The sequence below is a fragment of the Elephas maximus genome, chromosome 22 (genome assembly GCF_024166365.1).
Source record: "Elephas maximus indicus isolate mEleMax1 chromosome 22, mEleMax1 primary haplotype, whole genome shotgun sequence".
Taxonomy (NCBI): domain Eukaryota; kingdom Metazoa; phylum Chordata; class Mammalia; order Proboscidea; family Elephantidae; genus Elephas; species Elephas maximus.
Genome location: NC_064840.1, coordinates 206,775 through 224,309, shown reverse-complemented (window position 1 = coordinate 224,309; position 17,535 = coordinate 206,775). Strand labels below are relative to the sequence as shown.

At 45.2% G+C, this 17,535-nt stretch overlaps 1 protein-coding gene and 1 long non-coding RNA gene across 7 annotated transcripts in view; one reads left to right on the top strand and one right to left on the bottom strand.

The window, feature by feature from the left end:
• The window catches only part of CHFR (checkpoint with forkhead and ring finger domains), a 43,760-nt gene extending 41,886 nt beyond the window's left edge, over positions 1–1,874 (bottom strand). For 3 of the 6 annotated variants that reach the window (XM_049865832.1, XM_049865830.1, XM_049865834.1), the window contains exons 1-2: positions 1,771–1,874; positions 1,410–1,551 (exon numbers count right to left, since the gene is read on the bottom strand). In XM_049865832.1, coding sequence (XP_049721789.1) covers positions 1,410–1,539 — 130 coding nt within the window. In that variant the 5' untranslated portion in view covers positions 1,540–1,551; positions 1,771–1,874. The remainder of the gene's footprint in view (positions 1–1,409; positions 1,552–1,770) is intronic. The other 3 variants (XM_049865833.1, XM_049865835.1, XM_049865831.1) reach the window with 2 other exon arrangements.
• A 175-nt stretch (positions 1,875–2,049) lies between these two features.
• LOC126065888 (uncharacterized) lies at positions 2,050–16,322 on the top strand. The gene is made up of 4 exons (XR_007514948.1): positions 2,050–2,752; positions 5,437–5,536; positions 6,444–7,299; positions 9,400–16,322. It is a non-coding gene; the product is annotated as an uncharacterized LOC126065888 (long non-coding RNA).
• Positions 16,323–17,535: the final 1,213 nt, after the last annotated feature.

The following is a 17,535-nucleotide window of genomic DNA, read 5'->3' as shown; positions in this document are numbered from 1 at the left end:
CTGGGTGACCCTGCTGGTATTTGAAGTAACAGTGGCATAGCTTTCAGCATCACAGCCCGCACAAGCCACCACAGTACGACAAACTTACAGAAGAGTGCTGTATTATATTCATTAAATACAATTAAAGGTATTTTTCAAACATTTCTAGCAATTTGTAAATCTTTTCAAGGTTGTAAAAAACACACACACACTCCTTCATAGTGGAATTTAAGACTACGAAAGAACAGATGCAGGTATTACACAGGGTAAAATGAAACCAAGTAACTTTTGGTCCTAAACAGGTATCTTTATCATTCTTTTTTTTTTAATATAAAACCCGAATGCTACTGTATTCATTTTCAGACAAACTAAACATTCTTTTGGCCTGACCACCATATTTCTTTCCCTGTAGGAAAACTATAAGGGAGGTCAAATGACCAGGTGGTTGCTTATGAGTCTAAAGCAGTAAATACCTCGTGGAGGCTGAGGGCACTTCTCACTATCTGTGTGACCTTATTCAACTCTTAGCCTGCTACATTCATTAAACTACAATTATTTGAGTGGCTCTATTCTAGGGAGCTAGTAGGGGCCCTGATGGCACAGTGGTTAAAGTGCTCGTCTATTAACCAAAAGGCTAGTGATTTGAATCCACCATCAGCTCCATGGAAGAAAGATGTGGCAGTTAACTTCTGTAAAGGTTAAAACCTTGCAAACCCTGTGGGGAAAATTCTACTCAGTCCTATAGGGACACTATGTGTCAGAATCCACTAGGTGGCAACGAGTTTGAGTTGATTTTTTAAAATTATTCTAGGAGCCAGGGTTCCAGCAGTGAGCAGAACAAAGTAACAGACATGAGATCTTGCTTCTTTTTTAATGTAGATATTTACAGGTATCAATTTTCCTCTAAGCAGTGCTTTAGCTGCATCCCTTAAATTTTGGTATTTCATCGTTTCATTTTCACTCTTCTCAAACCATTTCCTAATCTCCTGTGTAATTCTTTCTTTAAACCTATTGGTTATTTAAAAGCGTGTTGTTTAATTTGCTCATGAGTTAATTTTTCAGTTTTCCTTCTGTTACTGATTTCTAGTTTCATTCCACTATCAGAAAAGATATTTTGTATAACGAACTTGAGATGCTCGCATCCTAAAGTTCTATTAATTGCACTGACTTCCTAAAATTGTAATGAAGATTAAATAACCTACACGACTAGCAGACAAATAACTCAATAAATGGCAGCTATCAGGCCAGAACACATTCCACCGGAGAAACCAGAGAGCACTCCGTCCCAGGCCCTGTGGCCTCCCAGCGGCCAAGCGGGCGCCGTCTCGGCGCCGCCCACGCGCCGTCCTGCCCCTCCCGCCCCCGGCCCCTCCCGCAGGCCCTGTCCCACCGACCCCTTCCCGCTCCCTAGCTGCCTGCAGGCCCCCTACCTCTTCTCCGCCCGATGGTCCACTCCCGTTTCCACAGCGGGATGTAAGGCTCGCCCTCCTCGGCGCCCAGGCGGAGGAGCCTCCCCCAGGGCTCCTGCCGCGGCTGCTCGCCTTCCTCGGGCTGGTCCATCGGGATTCACATCTAACAGCCCCGAGATACCGGATGGGGGCTTGCAGACCCCGAAGACGCCCGTCCGCGCGCCCCTCCTCCCCCGCGGCCCTCGCGGTTAGGAGGCCAACGTCGACACCGCCCCCGGGGCCGGGAAAGGACGCCGGCGGCCCGGCGGGCGCCTCCCCCGCGGCCGCAGCCCGTCCCCGCCCCGGCCAGCCCGCCGCAGCCTCCTCCGCCCGCCCTGCTCACCCCCCGACCCGCGCCGAACCCGGAACCGGCTGCGCCGCCACTGTCAACAGACATCGCTGGTCCCTCAGCTGATCCGCGGGGCGGGGCGACCCGGCGTCCGGGCTCTGCGATTGGCCGGCGGTGGCACCCAGCGAGAGCGCCCGCTACAGAGGAGCCGGGAACGGCCGTCGTGGGCGGGGCCGTGGAGGCAAGGAGCGCATGTGCAGACTAGAGGCTGAAGGCCGCGGCGCCATCTTTGATATTGGCGTAGTCCTCTTCGTCTCTTCAGCGTTACGAAATAGGTGCTGTGGGCGCCATGTTAGGTTGGGGCAAAGGCGACCTAATCTCGGGATTGGCGGTCGAAGTCCTGATGGCCGGTGTTTAAACGGGACGGTTCTATCTATTCTGTCCTGTAGGGTCGCTACGAGTCGGAATGGGACGGTTCTATCTATTCTGTCCTGTAGGGTCGCTACGAGTCGGAATGACCGGAGGGGACACAACAGGTGGAGTCAAATCCACAAGGTCTCACTCGAAGTACAGATGACTTCTGGATACTTGAGGTGACGGTTCTCTTCTACGTAAAGAGACAAATGCACATTGAAATTACTTCGGTATCATCTTTCACACCTCGAAACCGAAGATGGACAGTTTTGTAACAGTGAGAGCTCTTGGCGAGAGGAGGCACCTACGGTGTCAGTCGGAGTCTAACTCAGTCCCACCTCTTTGAGGTAGACTTTGCAATATCTTTCCGTTTTAAGTGCACGCACATTTCCTTTGACTCAGCAGTTCCGCCTCTTGGGATCTAGCGGCTTTCCCGTGTGTGCGCCGAAGGAGAAGGAGAGATGAGCAAAAAGTTAAGTGACCATCCTTTAGGCACATCCAGCGGTTGCAAGGACCCAAGTAGATGTCTGCGCTGGTGAACGTCTTCAAAATGAAGTTAAACAATGTGAAATGGAAACCTATTGGTGTAAATCAAGCTATGTATATGCACCTGTGTATACAAGTATGTTTTTATGCTTATAAAAATACTTCTGGAAGGATCAAAGAGCAGTGGCTGCCCCGGAGATGGACTAGAAGTCAAGGGTGTGAAGGAGGCTTCCCTTTCACTATGTATTTTTATCAGTCAGGATTCCACTAGAGAGCCAGAGCCAGAAGGATTTATATATTTTAAGAGATTTATTCTAAGTTATTGGCGTCAGAATCCTGGGGGCTGAATAGGCACATTTGAAACCTGTGAGGCAGGCACCTGCTGAGCTGTCATCCACAGGCAGAATTTCTTCAGGGAAAACTTGGTTCTGCTCTTAAAGTTTTTTTTAACTGATTGAGTTATACACACCCAGATTATCTAGGATAACCTTCCTTACTTAAACTATAGGCTTTAAGTACATATACAAAAATACCTCAACAAAACCTAAATTAATGTTTGAATGAATAACTGGGGCCTGTTTGGAGCCCTGGTGGTACATGCTCAAGAGCTTGGCTGCTAACTGAAAAGTCAGCAGTTCAAGTCCACCAGCCGCTCCTTGGAAGCCCTATGAGGCCATTCTACTCTGTCCTATAGGATCGTGTAGAGTTGCTATGAGTCGGAATCAACTTCATGGCCACGAGTTTGGTTTTTTAAGGGATGGCCTATTTAGGCAGCCTGGTGGCACAGCAGTTAAGCACTTGGCTGTTAACCAAAAGGTCGTTGGTTTGAACCTACTAGCACTCCACAGAAGGAAGGTGTGGCAGTCTGCTTCTGTAAAGATTATAGCCTCGAAAATCCAACAGGGCAGCTCTACTCTGTCCTGTAGGGTTGCTGTGAGTCAGGATCAATTCCATGGCAACATACTTGGTTTGGTTTTTATGGGTAGTCTACTTGATGTAAAACTGACCATCATACCCCATGCCTTGTCAATATGACATCCACACACATCTCCTTAAACCATACTTAATGTCCAAATAAAAACGCTAACAAAGTCATACTTGGACCTGACATGATACAGCCATCTTTGGTACAGCTGAAAACATGCTCAGAAGAGGATGCAAAGTCCTTGGGTGATTTTCACTCTTTTCGTTGGTAACTGTGTAACTTGAGTACTGTGACATAAAGTTAATTGTTATATGTCTTATGTTAGATAATACAATAAGAAAAGGAAAAAAAAACATTTGCTTAATGTATGCATATAAGCATATTCATAACAAGATAAAATTCTTTACTAGTAAGGTCTTCATTTCTGCAAATGGCTACTTGGTTGTAGCTGGTATGTATAACTACCTTTTACCGCTGCCTAATTCATATGTTCTTTGCCCTCAGCAGTATTTCAGCTGGTTGTGGTTCATTGTCTGGCGGGATAACCTTTATTACTGAAGGGTCTGGGCCATTAGTAATGCTGTCTGAATTGAGTTGCTGTAGTTTTCCATTGATTTTAATCACAGGACATGGTAGATAGTACTAAGAGATACCCTAAGGAGTCTATGGTATTCCAGACATATCCTTTCTTATCTCCACTATGTGGTTCCAACCCAATTTCACCTTGGTAATCAGGATTAATCAATCCAGTCAGTCACGTAACTCCTCTTTTTGCCTGTTGTTTCAGAGGCATTAGGACCCCAAAGTGGCTGAGTGGCAGTCTCAACCTCCAATTCGATGGGCTCCCTGTTGTGTCTCCTGGTGGTAGCATTTATCTCTTTGGAACCAAGACCTCTAGACCAGCAGAGGATAAGATCGCAGGAATAGGAACCAAAAACTTTCCTAGTGAATCACTAAAAATAGTAAGGGGAGCCACTCCAGTTTCAACCCCTTGATGTTTGGGTCTGTGAATCCTAGCTATGGGAGAAATAGCACCATGTAGTAGATGCTGTTTTAGAGCATATACAGCAATGGGTTTGGTATGGGTATAAATGAACAGTAGAGCAGAAGAGTGTTTAAGCTGATAAATAAAATGAAGCTAGAAAAGCATTTTATAACTATATTAAAGGATAAAGCATGTACCAACATAAGACATGGAAAAGCAGTAGAGATATAACATTGAAGGTGACAAGTAATTATTTTAATTGTAGGTCAGTATTTTTAACATACATCTTAATAGAACACTTTAAGTAATAAAACACTTAAAGTAAAAAAAAAAAAGTTTAATTAAACCACAAAAAATTGAGTGGTATGGTTTTCCAAATTTCTGGGAATGATGGAGGCAGGGCAGGATGTACTGACTTCGCTATGGTCAGTTCACCATGAAGACATTAATGAAAAGCCACTGAGTAGTGACAGATTTTATTATGGGTGGGTTGGAGAAATGGATTTCAGGAGAAAAATGAGTTTTTTTTTTAACTGAAAGACAACAGGTCTATGCATAGTTCTAGAATCAAAAAGTTTAAACATAGTATTTATAGATTTGAAATTCACCACTTAAAGATACAAAACCAGAAATGGTTAAAAGGGACTTTTGATTCTGATGAGCCATTTCTATGCTTTAAGATTTTAAAAATATAATTATTAATGAAGTTAAAAAATGAAAACTAAACTATCTATCTATATATATTTATCTTAAAAGAGAATGAATAGAAAAAGTGTTTTTTGTTAAATGAAGGGGCTGAGCCATAGTCGACTGTTGTCTAACATCTATCTGTAAAAGTGTTGGGTTTCTTTTTTAGTTATGTTTTTTTTTTTTTGAGACTCAAATCTGTTTTTTTCCTTATCCTTTGCAGGGTGTTCCTTTCTGGCCTAAGGAAAATAATGTAGCATTTGGGGACAAAAACGCATCCTAGTAATCTGGCACCTGAGGCCACAATGGCGACGACCTCAATAGTGAGTGTGATCTTCCCTTTGGAGCTCTGGTACACAGGGAGGAAGGTGACCCAGATGCTGCATAGTATCAGCATGCTGAAGGTTTGGGACTGGGCTTCACTGAAGGTGATGGGCAGCCTTCTGGCAAAAAAAATGCCACAGTGAAGCTCCCCAGAGCCGAGAAGCACAGATAGCCTAGCACACACTTGAACTCTGTGACAGAGGCAGTCCTCCTTGCATTCAAGGATGATGTGGTGAGGCTCAGAGAGAATGTTTATATTAATGAATAGGGGCGATGTTCCCAGCCAGATTCCACACAGAGTCACTTGGATTGTAGAGCAAGTAGGAATGACAGTTAGAGATCCCTGATGTGAACCACAACCTCATCCTTCTCCCAGGCATTGTGGATTTGAAGGCCAGAGACACAGAGGTAGTTTTAGCCAAGATGGTGGAAACAGCCACAATCAACATGATTCCAAATGTGATTTGATGGAGGATGTAGGTGGCTGTGTTGGGGCAGCCAATAAATAGTAAGGAGCAGAGGAAGCACAGGAGGAGGGAGATGAAGAGGGTGTAGCTGAGAGCCCAGTTGTTGGTTTTCACTATGGGGGTGTCCTGTGCTTCACAAAGACCCCAAGTACTACAGCTGTGAGGGTGGAGAAGCAGAGGGCGGTGCAGGAGAGATGACCCTATAGAGTCCTCAAAGCTCAGGAAGTTCAGAGCCTTTGGAAGACAGGGATCTGTGCCACTGTTTGGATACTGATGGTTGGGGCATTTCACACACTTCTTCATATCTGTCAAAAAAAGCAACCTCAGTATCAAATTAACCTATTAATATTTGGAAATGGTAAAGCATATTAAACCATTTTCTGTGCAAGTGTTTCATATTTTTCTTTATCTTAAAGTTTTACTTTCTCTGATTGTTAAGGTTGTGTGTCAACTTGACTGGGCCATGATTCTCAGTAATTTGGCAGTTATAATGTAGTTTGACCCAAGCCATGGTATTTTCATTCGCATCATACGCATGTGAAAGCTGGACAATGAATAAGGAAGACCAAAGAAGAATTGACACCTTTGAATTGTGGTGTTGGCGAAGCATATTGAATATACCATGGACTGCCAAAAGAACGAACAAATCTGTCTTGGAAGAAGTACAACCAGAATGCCCCTGAGAAGCAAGGATGGCGAGACTGTGTCTTACGTACTTCAGAGATGTTGTCAGGAGGGATCAGTCTCTGGAGAAGGACATCATGCTTGGTAAAGTACAGGGTCAGTGGAAAAGAGGAGGACCTTCAACTTGGTGGATTGACACAGTGGCTGCAACAGTGAGCTCAAGCCTAACAACGATTGTAAGGATGGCTCAGGACCAGGCAGTGTTTTGTTCTGTTGTGCATAGGGTCACTATGAGTTGGAATCGACTCGACGGCACCTAACAACAACGACAACAATGTAGTTTGACAGTCATATAATTATGTAATCACTTCCATGATGAGATCTGATATAATGTGGCCACCTCTAAGATGGGGTCTGCTGTGAGTAGCCAATCAGGGGTGTGGCTTATGTCCAGTACAAGTAGACTTTATGGCAAGGCTTATGGTTTTGCTTGCTTTGAATCCTGCATCTGGCTCCTGTTCTTCTGGCCTTCGGTTCTTGGGACTTGAGCTCGCAGCTTACCTGCCATCTTGCCCGCTGATCTTGGGATTCATCGGTCTCCGCAGCCTTTGAGTCAGAAGAAGCCTCCAGTCTGACCCACAAACTTGGGACTTTTCAGCCTCTACAACTGTGTGAGTCATTTACTTGATATAAATCTCTCTATATCTATTTTCATACACTTTACTGATTTGCTTGTCGAGAGAACCCAGCCAAAAACATGTGATACCAAGAGTGGTTCTAGAGAAACAGAATTGTAAAGATGAGTTTTCTAAATTGGTTTTCAAGTCTGGTTAGTCTTAAAGATGTTGGTGACTCTGCTCCCAGTAGTAAAGAGGGCACCGCTAATCCATGGCGTGAGGTGGCGATACAAATACGCAAAATATCACCACCAACAGATCAGGTATTGGTGAGTGGCGAGGCTCTGAGTGATAGCTTATTCAATACCTTTCTACAATTTTGTCATAATGAGAAGTATAAAGAAGCTTGTTGGTTGGTCCTACTTGCACTAGACAAAAGTAGGTCAAAGTGATGAGCTGAGGGCTTCAGAGTCAAAGCTCAAGTGCCACATAAGTGACCTCAAAGTTTCCACTTGTGCCTTGAAAAAAGGCCTTATTTCTTGTAGTAACAGAGCTGATATTGCCAAAAACCAAACCCAGAGTCTTATCATAAGAGTGGCTGAATTACAACACCAACTGAATTCCCAACCTTGAGTGGTATCTGAAGTTAAAGGGCATTGATTTGGAAGAAATAGGATTATGAAACTTGAGATGGGGACATATGAGCAGATAATCAGGAAGGTGGGGACACTGAGCCTCTAAATTCTGTTGAATCACTCCTGCCAACAGAACCAGCCCTCTTACTCCCATCTGAAGAGATTACATCATCTTTGTCTGCTAAGCCACCCTCCCCAGTAAAACCATTAGCCCCTTCATCCCCTTATAATGAGATTTAAACCTGCTGTGTCTAAAGCACCTTTGTCTTCATCATTGCCTGGGCATAGCCTGAGGCAGATGTCTTATAAGACAATGCTGAATGTTCTCCAATATTTTCCCGCAGATTTTGGCTGCTAGGCCTATAACTAGTCTTAAGTCCCAGTGAGCCCCACAAGGTGAAGTACAAAAGTATGATCCAGGAGGAGGTACGCTACACTCCAAAAGAACTGCTTGACTTTTCTAATATGTACAAACAGAAACCTGGGGAATTTGTGTGCAAATGGCTATTAAGAGTGTGGGATAATGGTGCAAGGAGCATAAAGATGGATCAAACTGAATTTATTGATGTGGGCCCACTAAGCACAGATTCTTCATTCAGTGTTTCAGCTCAAGAGGTGAGGAAAGGATCTGGTAGTTTATTTGGTTGGGTCACTGAAGCATGGATTACGTGGTGGCCTACACTAAAGCTGAAGTACCAGACCTGCCTTGGTATACTGTAGAAGAAGGTATCCAAAGGCTTAGGGAAATTGGCATGCTAGAGTGGATTCATCAGGTTAGACCCACAGGCCCACACGTGGAGTGCCCAGAGGACACACCTTTTACCACAACTGTGAGGAACAAATTTGTGAAGGGAGCCCCATTATCCTTGAAGACTGCTGTGATTGCTATTTTATGTAAGTCAGATTTGACAGTGGGAACTGCCCTAACTGAATTAAGACACCTAACTACAATGGGGAAACCCTGGTGGCATAATGGCTAAGTGCTACGGCTGCTAACCAAAGGGTCAGCAGTTCAAATCTGCCAGGCGCTCCCTGGAAACTCTATGGGGCAGTTCTACTCTGTCCTATAGGGTCACTATGAGTCAGTATTGACTCAACGGCAATGGGTTTGGTTTGGTTTTGGGTTTAACTACAATGGGGCAGACTGGACCCCATGGTAGTAGGGGCCAAGTGGCAGAACTCAATTGACAAAAGACAAGGTGGGTGTGGTTACAGTGATGGACAGCAGAGTCAAAGCAGTCATCAGAAGTCTGCCTTGTATGGATTTATAGTGTTGGCTACTTAGTCACAGTGTCCCTTGTGGTGAAACAGATCAGAAGTCTACTAAATATTTACTTGATCTGTACAGTCAGAAGCATTTAGATCAAGTGAACAGCTGTCTAACTCCAATTGCCAAAATAGAGAGACAAGGCCCCTTAATCAATTCTCCACAACCTCTTGAATGAAGGCGAGGCCGGGTCCCCTTAAGAAAGGACTCCACTACACTGCCAGAAACTTATACTGTTAATCTTTCTCCTAGCCTTCCCCAAAGGTATCTATCACCTTTTACCAGAGTGACATGTTGATGCCCATCTTCTAGAAGACCCCCTTCCTTGATCTGAAGACGACTGGAATCAGCAAGTGGACGTGTTGGTACGCTCACTTGAGGTGGCCAACTGGGTCCATGAAATGAGCAGACATGGGGGTACTGCGGCAATGCAGAGATGAGCTGAACCTAGACACATTCCTTTTACACGCTGAGGCATAAAAATGCCAATAAGGACTGCTCTGACTGCCAGCAAGAAAGACAGAGGTTGCAGATGGCTATAGGGAGAAGACCCTCCACGTAGCTGGCAAGTTGATTATATTGGACCAATGACATCAGTGGCACTGGGTGGCTACAAATGGGTCCTCATAGGAATAGATACTTACTCTGGACTAGGCTTTGCATGGGGCCCTGTTGGCGCAGTGGTTCAGAGCTATGGCTGCTAACCAAGAGGTCAGCGGTTTGAATCCACCAGCCACTCCTTGGAAACCCTATGGGGCAGTTCTGCTCTGTCCCATAGGGTCGCTATGAGTCAGAATCAACTTGGCAGCAGTGGGTTTGGTTCTTTGGTCTTATTCTTTTTTTTTTTGGTTGGCCTGCATATCCTGTGATAGATGCAAATGTCAAGAACACCATTAAGTGATTGGAACACAAGATACTGTACCAATTTAGGCCACTGAGTTATACTTTTTCAACCAAGGAACACACTTTACAGCCCACAGGGTGCAGCAGTGGGCCAAGAAACATCATATTAAATGGACATACTGTGTTGTATACCACCCTCAGACTAACGGTTTGATAGAGAATTGGAATGGGCAACTGAACATTTGTTATCCAAAATGGGAGGAGATACAGGCATGAAGGGCTGACTCTCACACCTTCATGAGTGTGTGCTCACACTCAACATGAGGTGGACAAAGGGAGGATCTCCACTGGACAGATTCCTACATTTCTCTGGGGGATCTGGGGAAGATGCTGGGGCCATTATACAGTTTTTCCTCACATCACCTAAAATTGCTTTTTTTTTTTCTGCCGGATGCTACGATCCCATGGCCAGGGATGCAGCTGTGGGTGCTGGAAGCAGGGATGATCCCTAAGCAAGAGACGGTAACTATACCCCTGAACCTGTATTCCAGAATTCCCAAGAGCCTGGTTGGGTGAATTGTGACTCTCTCCATCTGGCAAAATTGGGGTTGACAATGAATACTGCTGTATTGCCTAGTCGGTGAGATAGCCTCTAGTGGTGTACCAATGTAACCCTACCCAACATGAATGGGAGTGGAATGAGGGGGAAGCATTGCTAGACTGGTCTTGGCTACCAGCAATCTGGATTGGCACAGCATCTGAACCTGATGTCCCTTCCCAAAGTAGAAAAATTTGGGTAAATGCCAAATGACAGCTGAAGGTAAAGGAATAAATGAGTTATGCAGTAGGCGAGATCTAACATTATAGTGAAACCTTGAGAGAGACTCAGAGCAAGGGAATGTCTTCTCTCAGTTAAGTTTTATCAGAGGCCAGAGATAATGAAACCAAGACTTTTGGGGAACCTGACAAGATCAAATGGACAACTGAAGCAGACCCAGATTGCTTATACCTGAGTAACCTCACCCTGAGGTCTCTTTGCCCTATTGAAGAACTAATTGTTAATGACTGTTTTGGACTAGTAAAATGATTGGGAGGGGAAAGTTATTCTCCAAGTATGAAGGAACCATGGCTAGAAAAGCCAGGGGGTAGCCTGTGGTACATTGGATCACTTTTATATGGCCTTCCTCACCATGGTCTCGTAATTCCCACGGAATGATTGGGTGGGAGTGTGCAAATAAGGTGCTGTGGCCCATCAAGGGGATTGAATAGCTTGCTAATAATGCAAAATAAGGTGCATGGCACCTTTGTTGGAGGTGGAACCAAAAAAACCAAACCCACAGCCATCAAGTCGATTGCGACTCATAGTGATCCTGTAGGACAGAGTAGAACTGCCCCATAGTTCCCAAGGAGCGCCTGGTGGATTCTAACTGCTGACCATTTTGGTTAACAGCTGTAGCACTTAACTGCCATACCACCAGGGTTTCCTTGTGGGGGTAGGGCCATGCAAATAAGGTATATGGAACCCTAACAAAGAGATTGGTCAGTTTTGCTATCCTGCTAGGCTTAAAGGGAGACATGGAAAAAGAGGGAGGGGGTGTATCCGAAAGACAGGAAGAGATGGTGGCATGAGACAGCAGGAACCAGGAGACTGGCCGGGGGGCGCTGCAGCAGGGCTTGCTGACCCACAGAGCTAAGAGGTGTAACCCTTTGCCAAGGAGGGCCCCAGCAGGGCCTGGCACCAAAGGCAAGAAGAAGCTGTCCTGATTGAGGAGCTGCATCCAGAGGTTTTGTTCCTGTTACTTGCAAGTTGATCCCAATTCAAAGTCGTACCATCCATTCCCTAGTAAACCACTTAACTGTAAGTATGGCCTGTGAGTTTTGTGAGATGTCGCGGTGAATTACCAAACCCAAAGCCAGAAGGGAGAGGACTGAGGGACAGGGAGTCGTTTGTTAGAGATGATGGATGGTACAGCAGCTTGGAAAATTGGGACATTTGGGATATTTTCTACCTCCGCCTCGTAGGAACCAGCTTTGTGCTGATCCTTATAAAAGAAATTATTCATTTAGTATTCTTTATGTACTGCTTTTTTCCTCACCATTATTTTTGTTAGATTTATCCATATTGTCCACCTATATTGTTACATGTAGTCATAGTTCTAATTGTGAATTTATCACAATTCATTTATCCATTTTACTGTTGGAGATGTGGGTCATTGCCAGATTTCGTGTACTGCTAATAACACTGCCCACCATGAGTCTGTTAGTCTGTTGTATCGTGGTGGTGTGGTACTGTTGATTACTTCGTGTGGCCTTTCTAGCCATGATCTTGTAACTCCCACCCAGGTGATTGGGCAGGACCATGTGATAGAGTAATTTTGGCCTACCAAGTGGATTGGTCAGCTTTGCCTTAAAAGATAGCCAACTCTAGAGCAGAGGGGAGGGTCCTACCGCCACCAAGGAAGAACAGTCAGGAGCGGAGAGTGCATCTTTTGGACCCGTAATCCCTGTGCTGAAAAGCTCCTGGAAGCAGGAGACTGAGAGAGAGAGCAAGATGGTGAGAGAGAGATGAAGACGGTGAGAAGCCATGGCAGGAGAGAGCTGGCAGCAGATACCTGGCAGCAGGAGACAGCACAGTGGGCTTCCTGGCCCACAGAGAGAGAAAGCTGAGTGTCTTTGGGGAGAGGCCTAGGGCCAGGGAGAGGTGTGTCTGCGAGCATGACTGGGAAGAGGCTGTCCTGGTGGACTAACTGTATCCTGAGTCTTCCTGAGCATGAATTGTAACTATTACTTCCCTAATAATCCCCCATAATCCTGAGTATGATCTGTGAGCTCTCTGTGGCCATTGCAGTGAACTATTGAACCCAGCAGAGAAGTGTAGAGTGCTGTGGGGGGACGGTTGGTATCAGAATTAATAAAGATGAGAGAGAGGAGGCTTGTCTGGTCTCTACTTCCTGAGTTAGCTTTTGCTGTTGATCTTGGTTCTTCTTTCCCCTTGTGGGGTTGGAGGAGGTCGGACACTGCCCCATGATGTTTTTAATCATGTCACAAGTGGGACTCTTTGCAATGGCTCCAGACTCATGAAAACATAGAATTTTGTAAGAGAAAGAACGAAGGGGCTTGGGATGTGAAACTTGGTTCTTGGACGATTGCTTTGGTTGCTGTTACTTGTAGTGGCTGAAAAGGTGCAGCTGGAGTGGGCTGGGGCCAAAGCCAGGCCAGATAAGCAGGATGATTGATAAGGGGCCGGGGTCTACAGTTTCCACCCAGCCAGAGGCCCAAGGCCATATGCATATGAATGGGAAGATAGTTAAGGTGTAGAGAAGATTAAGCTGGAATATTTTAATAGGGTTCTGTGTTTAGGGTTATGCATTTATCTGAATATACTATGCATATTCAATGTTTCTTCTACCTGATGTTGTAAAGCAGACCTACATGTACCCTAGAAATGAATATTGGATATTATAGATTACAGAGAGCATGTAACTCCACCTTCAGCCAATACCTGATTGGATATGCTAAAAGGGGAAATAGCATTTGCTCAAGGGGAACACAGGCTGTTGGTTTGAATGCAGTAGCCCTGTGTATAGAGTGGGGCTGTAGGCCAAACCCTGAGCCCACCCAAATCTGCCTTTGAAAAGACTTGCATAACCACCCAGAGCTGTCAAGAGAATGGAAGATTAGCATTTGAAGGAAGAACTTACAGAAAAAAAAGTGGCTGTTTTGTTTAATTTTGAGCAAGTGGCTTGTTGTTGGATGCATCTAGGCAGGAAAAGTCAGTGCCCATTGTAGGGAACCCTCTTCCAGGACTGTAAGTTAAAGGGAGCTTGCTTGTGGTGACCACCTGGAAGTGGGGGAAGTACAGCAATGAAGAGACCAAGAGACAAAAGGGCCACATAAACCAGAGACTCCATCAGCCTGAGACCAGAAGACCTAGATGGTACCTGGCTACCACCAGTGACAGCCCTGACAGGGAACACAACAGAGAGTCCCTGATGGAAGAGGAGAAAAGTGGGGTGCAATACTCAGATTCATACAAAAAGACCGGACTTAATGCTCAGAAACTGGAAGAACCCTCGAAGCCATGGCCCCTGGATGTTCTGTTAACCCAGAACTAAAACCATTCCTTAAGTCCACTCTTCAGACAAAGATTAGACTTGTGACCCCAATACCACCCAGCATGTTTTCTTCTTTTTCAAAATGGGCAACTGAGATCTTAACATAACTAAAACCCAGACCAGTGCTGTGGAAGGCCATGATAAACCTATAAGTTGTTCTTCCTCTGCCTGCCTCTTTCACATACCTCTGTTAATGACTTTGTTTTGACCAAATGTTAATGACTTTGTTCTTTGTTTTAAACTGATGCAAATAGCCTTTTGTTCTGTAGGGACTACCTGTGGCATACAACCCCCCACAGGAAAGTTGGAGCCCAGGTATCAGATATGTATGTCTTTAGCCTAATAAACTCGAAGGCACTGGTTTTACTGGGGAGCCTAATAAAGAAATGTCTGGCAGGGGACTACAAAGACACTTGTAAGCCTTGTTAAGATTCTCTATAAGCTCTCTAATGTAAAACTGCTCTTTGGGACTCCATAGAGACTGTGTTGCTGCCGGGTCCCTGGTGATGCATGCATCTCCTTAATAAACTTTCCCACTCTTTCTTACTTGGAGTATGTTTCATTGGCTCGACTGCTCCAGGGCACGGACCTTAATCGGGTAACAGCCTGGACTATAAAACAGAATACTTATGAAGAGTGTGCTTCTTAGATCAAGCAGATATACAAGACCAAATGGGCGGCTCCTGTCCAGAGGCAGAATGAGAAGGCAGAAAGGACAGGAGCTGGTTGGATGGACACGGGAAGCCCGAGGTGGGAAGAGTATGCTGTCACACTATAAGGATTGCAACTAGTGTCACATAACAATATGTGTATAATTTTTGTATGAGAAATTAACTTGACCTGTAAACTTTCACCTAAAGCACAATTTTAAAAAAAGAGAGACAGGCTGAGTTTGGACAAGTTCCATTAGCATCCATTGACCTAGCCTGCAGGGGCTAGGGTTGAGAGAGAGAGGAAGGGCTGGCTGGTCAGAAATAAAGGGAGTTGTGTGTGGACTCCTGAGTTTATGGGTCGAATCCGTTGACCCAGCCCAAGGGGGCTAGGGATGAGTGTGTGAAGGGGCTGTCTGAAGCCCCAGGAGGTGTGTGTGAACTCTCAAGCCTAAAGCTGCTACCCATTGTGACCTAGCTTGGATGGCCAGGGATGAGCTGACCAGAACCCTACGGAATGAAGGAACGATGTTTGACATTGTGAGCTGACGTAGATTGCTGCAGTTTTATGGCTTGCCCTGGACTTTGCTTGTGGATGCACGTGCTCAAAGCTCCAACTGGAACTGAAGATTCTTCAAGACCAAAGAATGTGCTTTTCTTCTCAGAGTACTGGTTGATAAAAAAAAAAAAAAAAAAAACCAGTGCCGTCGAGTCAATTCCAACTCATAGTGACCCTACAGGACAGAGTAGAACTGCCCCATAGAGTTTCCGAGGAGCGCCTGGCAGATTTGAACTGCAGACCCTTTGATTAGCAGCCACAGCACTTAACCGCTGATAGGCACAGGCAATTTAAACGTTTGCTGTCTACAATGGGGGGAGCTAAAGGCTTAAGTGGCTGGCTTACAGGCTTCTGTGAATGTGCTTACATTAAATGAGGAGACCAGGGAGGATCCCCACTGAATAGATTGCTCGTTTCCTGATGGGTCTGGGAAGAGAGGGTGGGAGAAGTTGTTGATAGGATTATATGATTCAGTTGTGAGCACTGATTGTTAACAGGGCTAACTGTGATTGTAAAATCTTTAATTGTAGAAGCTGTAAGTATAAAAGAGTAGACTGAGGGGTAGGCACTGCTAGATTAAAGTATAGCGGCCGAACCTTAAGTCCCTTAAAGGTTTTGCTATGTTGATACCTCGTGAGGCTCAAAGCAAGGGAATAATCTTGTCTTTTAGTTAAATGTTATCAGAGGCTATAAAGGATGAAGCCGAGAGGAACTGCTGGAGAGCTGACCAGATCAGATGGACACCTGCAGCAGGCCTGAATGGCTGATACCTGAATAACCTCATCCTTAGGACTTTTTGCACTACTGCAGGACCGTTACTGTTTTGGACTGGTAACAACAACAAATAATACTGCCATGAACAGTCTGGTACAAGTATTTTGGTAAACATATGTATGCATTTGTGATGAGAGTAGGAATGCTGTGTCATGGAAAATGCATGTTTGACATTAGTAGATACTGCCAAATAGTTTTCCAGTGTGTTGTACCAATTTACACTCCTCTGGGAAGCAGGACCCAGGGTGGTGGGGCGGGGGGAAGGGGCTGTTATTTTTCATTAGAAACTTTGCTGTATTTTACCAATTGGATTAGGTTTTGCAACATATACCAGAAAAAAAAAAATAAAGTCATCTAAACAAGATAGATGTTTATTTCCTTTCTCACATATAAGGAGTCCCTAGGCAAGCTGGTGTGACGGCCCCATGTAATCATTAGATGTTCCTTCTGTATTTCTATTTGACCATCCTAAGGAATGGCTCTTATCTTCACATGATTTCCATCCTCAAGGTCAACTCATGGTCCAGGATGGCTCCTTGGGTGCCAAACATTAATTCTAGACTATAGGAGGAAGGGTACAAGGAAAAAGATAAATTGATCCTCCTACTATCAGAGCCAATCTTCATCCATTTTTATTGGGGGATTTCTGGCCTTGGGTTTATAATTCTGTCAAAAATAATTGGTTGGGCCACAGCCTGCTCTGTGATTGGTTTATTTTACATGTCTTGCAGGAATTGGACGGTTTGCTATGCAAATAAGATATTTAAAGCCTTTGTGGGGATTGGTTGATTACTATGCAAATTAGGTGACTGTGACCTACTGAGGGGCTTGGTCATTTTACAGCCTTGGTGGGAGGAGTGGGCTCATAAAAGGGCCAGTCCCACAGAGGTTGAGAGGGTGCTCACTACCATGAAGAAGAAAAACCTGGAACACAGTCCATCCTTTGGACTCGGGGTCCCTGTGCTGAGAACCTTCTAGACCCAGGAGCAAGAGAGCTGTACCACTGAAGATGGTAAGAGACAGCATGGCAGTGTCACACGGCATGAGTGGCAGTGGCTTGAGAAGGTGGGAACCAGGAGACTGGCATGAGATGGCTGTGGTGTGGGCTTTCTGGCCCACGGAGCAAGGTGGCTACAGTGGGCTTGTCAGCCCATGGAGTAAGTGAGCTGAGTACCTTTGGACAGGAGGCTTGCTTGCAGAGTCAGGTGCCTCAGAGTACTTGCAAACAAGCTAAAGAGCTGTTCACATTTGCCCAAGCAGGACAGAGGCCAAGAGGAGGCTAGCATGACCGAGAGAAGGGCCTGCTAGCCTGATGGAGAGGAGGTTAGCCCGGTGAGAAGTGCAGCCTGCGTGTGGACATGGCCAAGAAGGAGCTGAAAGCTATCTTGGTTGGAAGCTGTCCCGAATGATGAACTGTATCCTGCATCCTGTTACTTCCAAACTGATC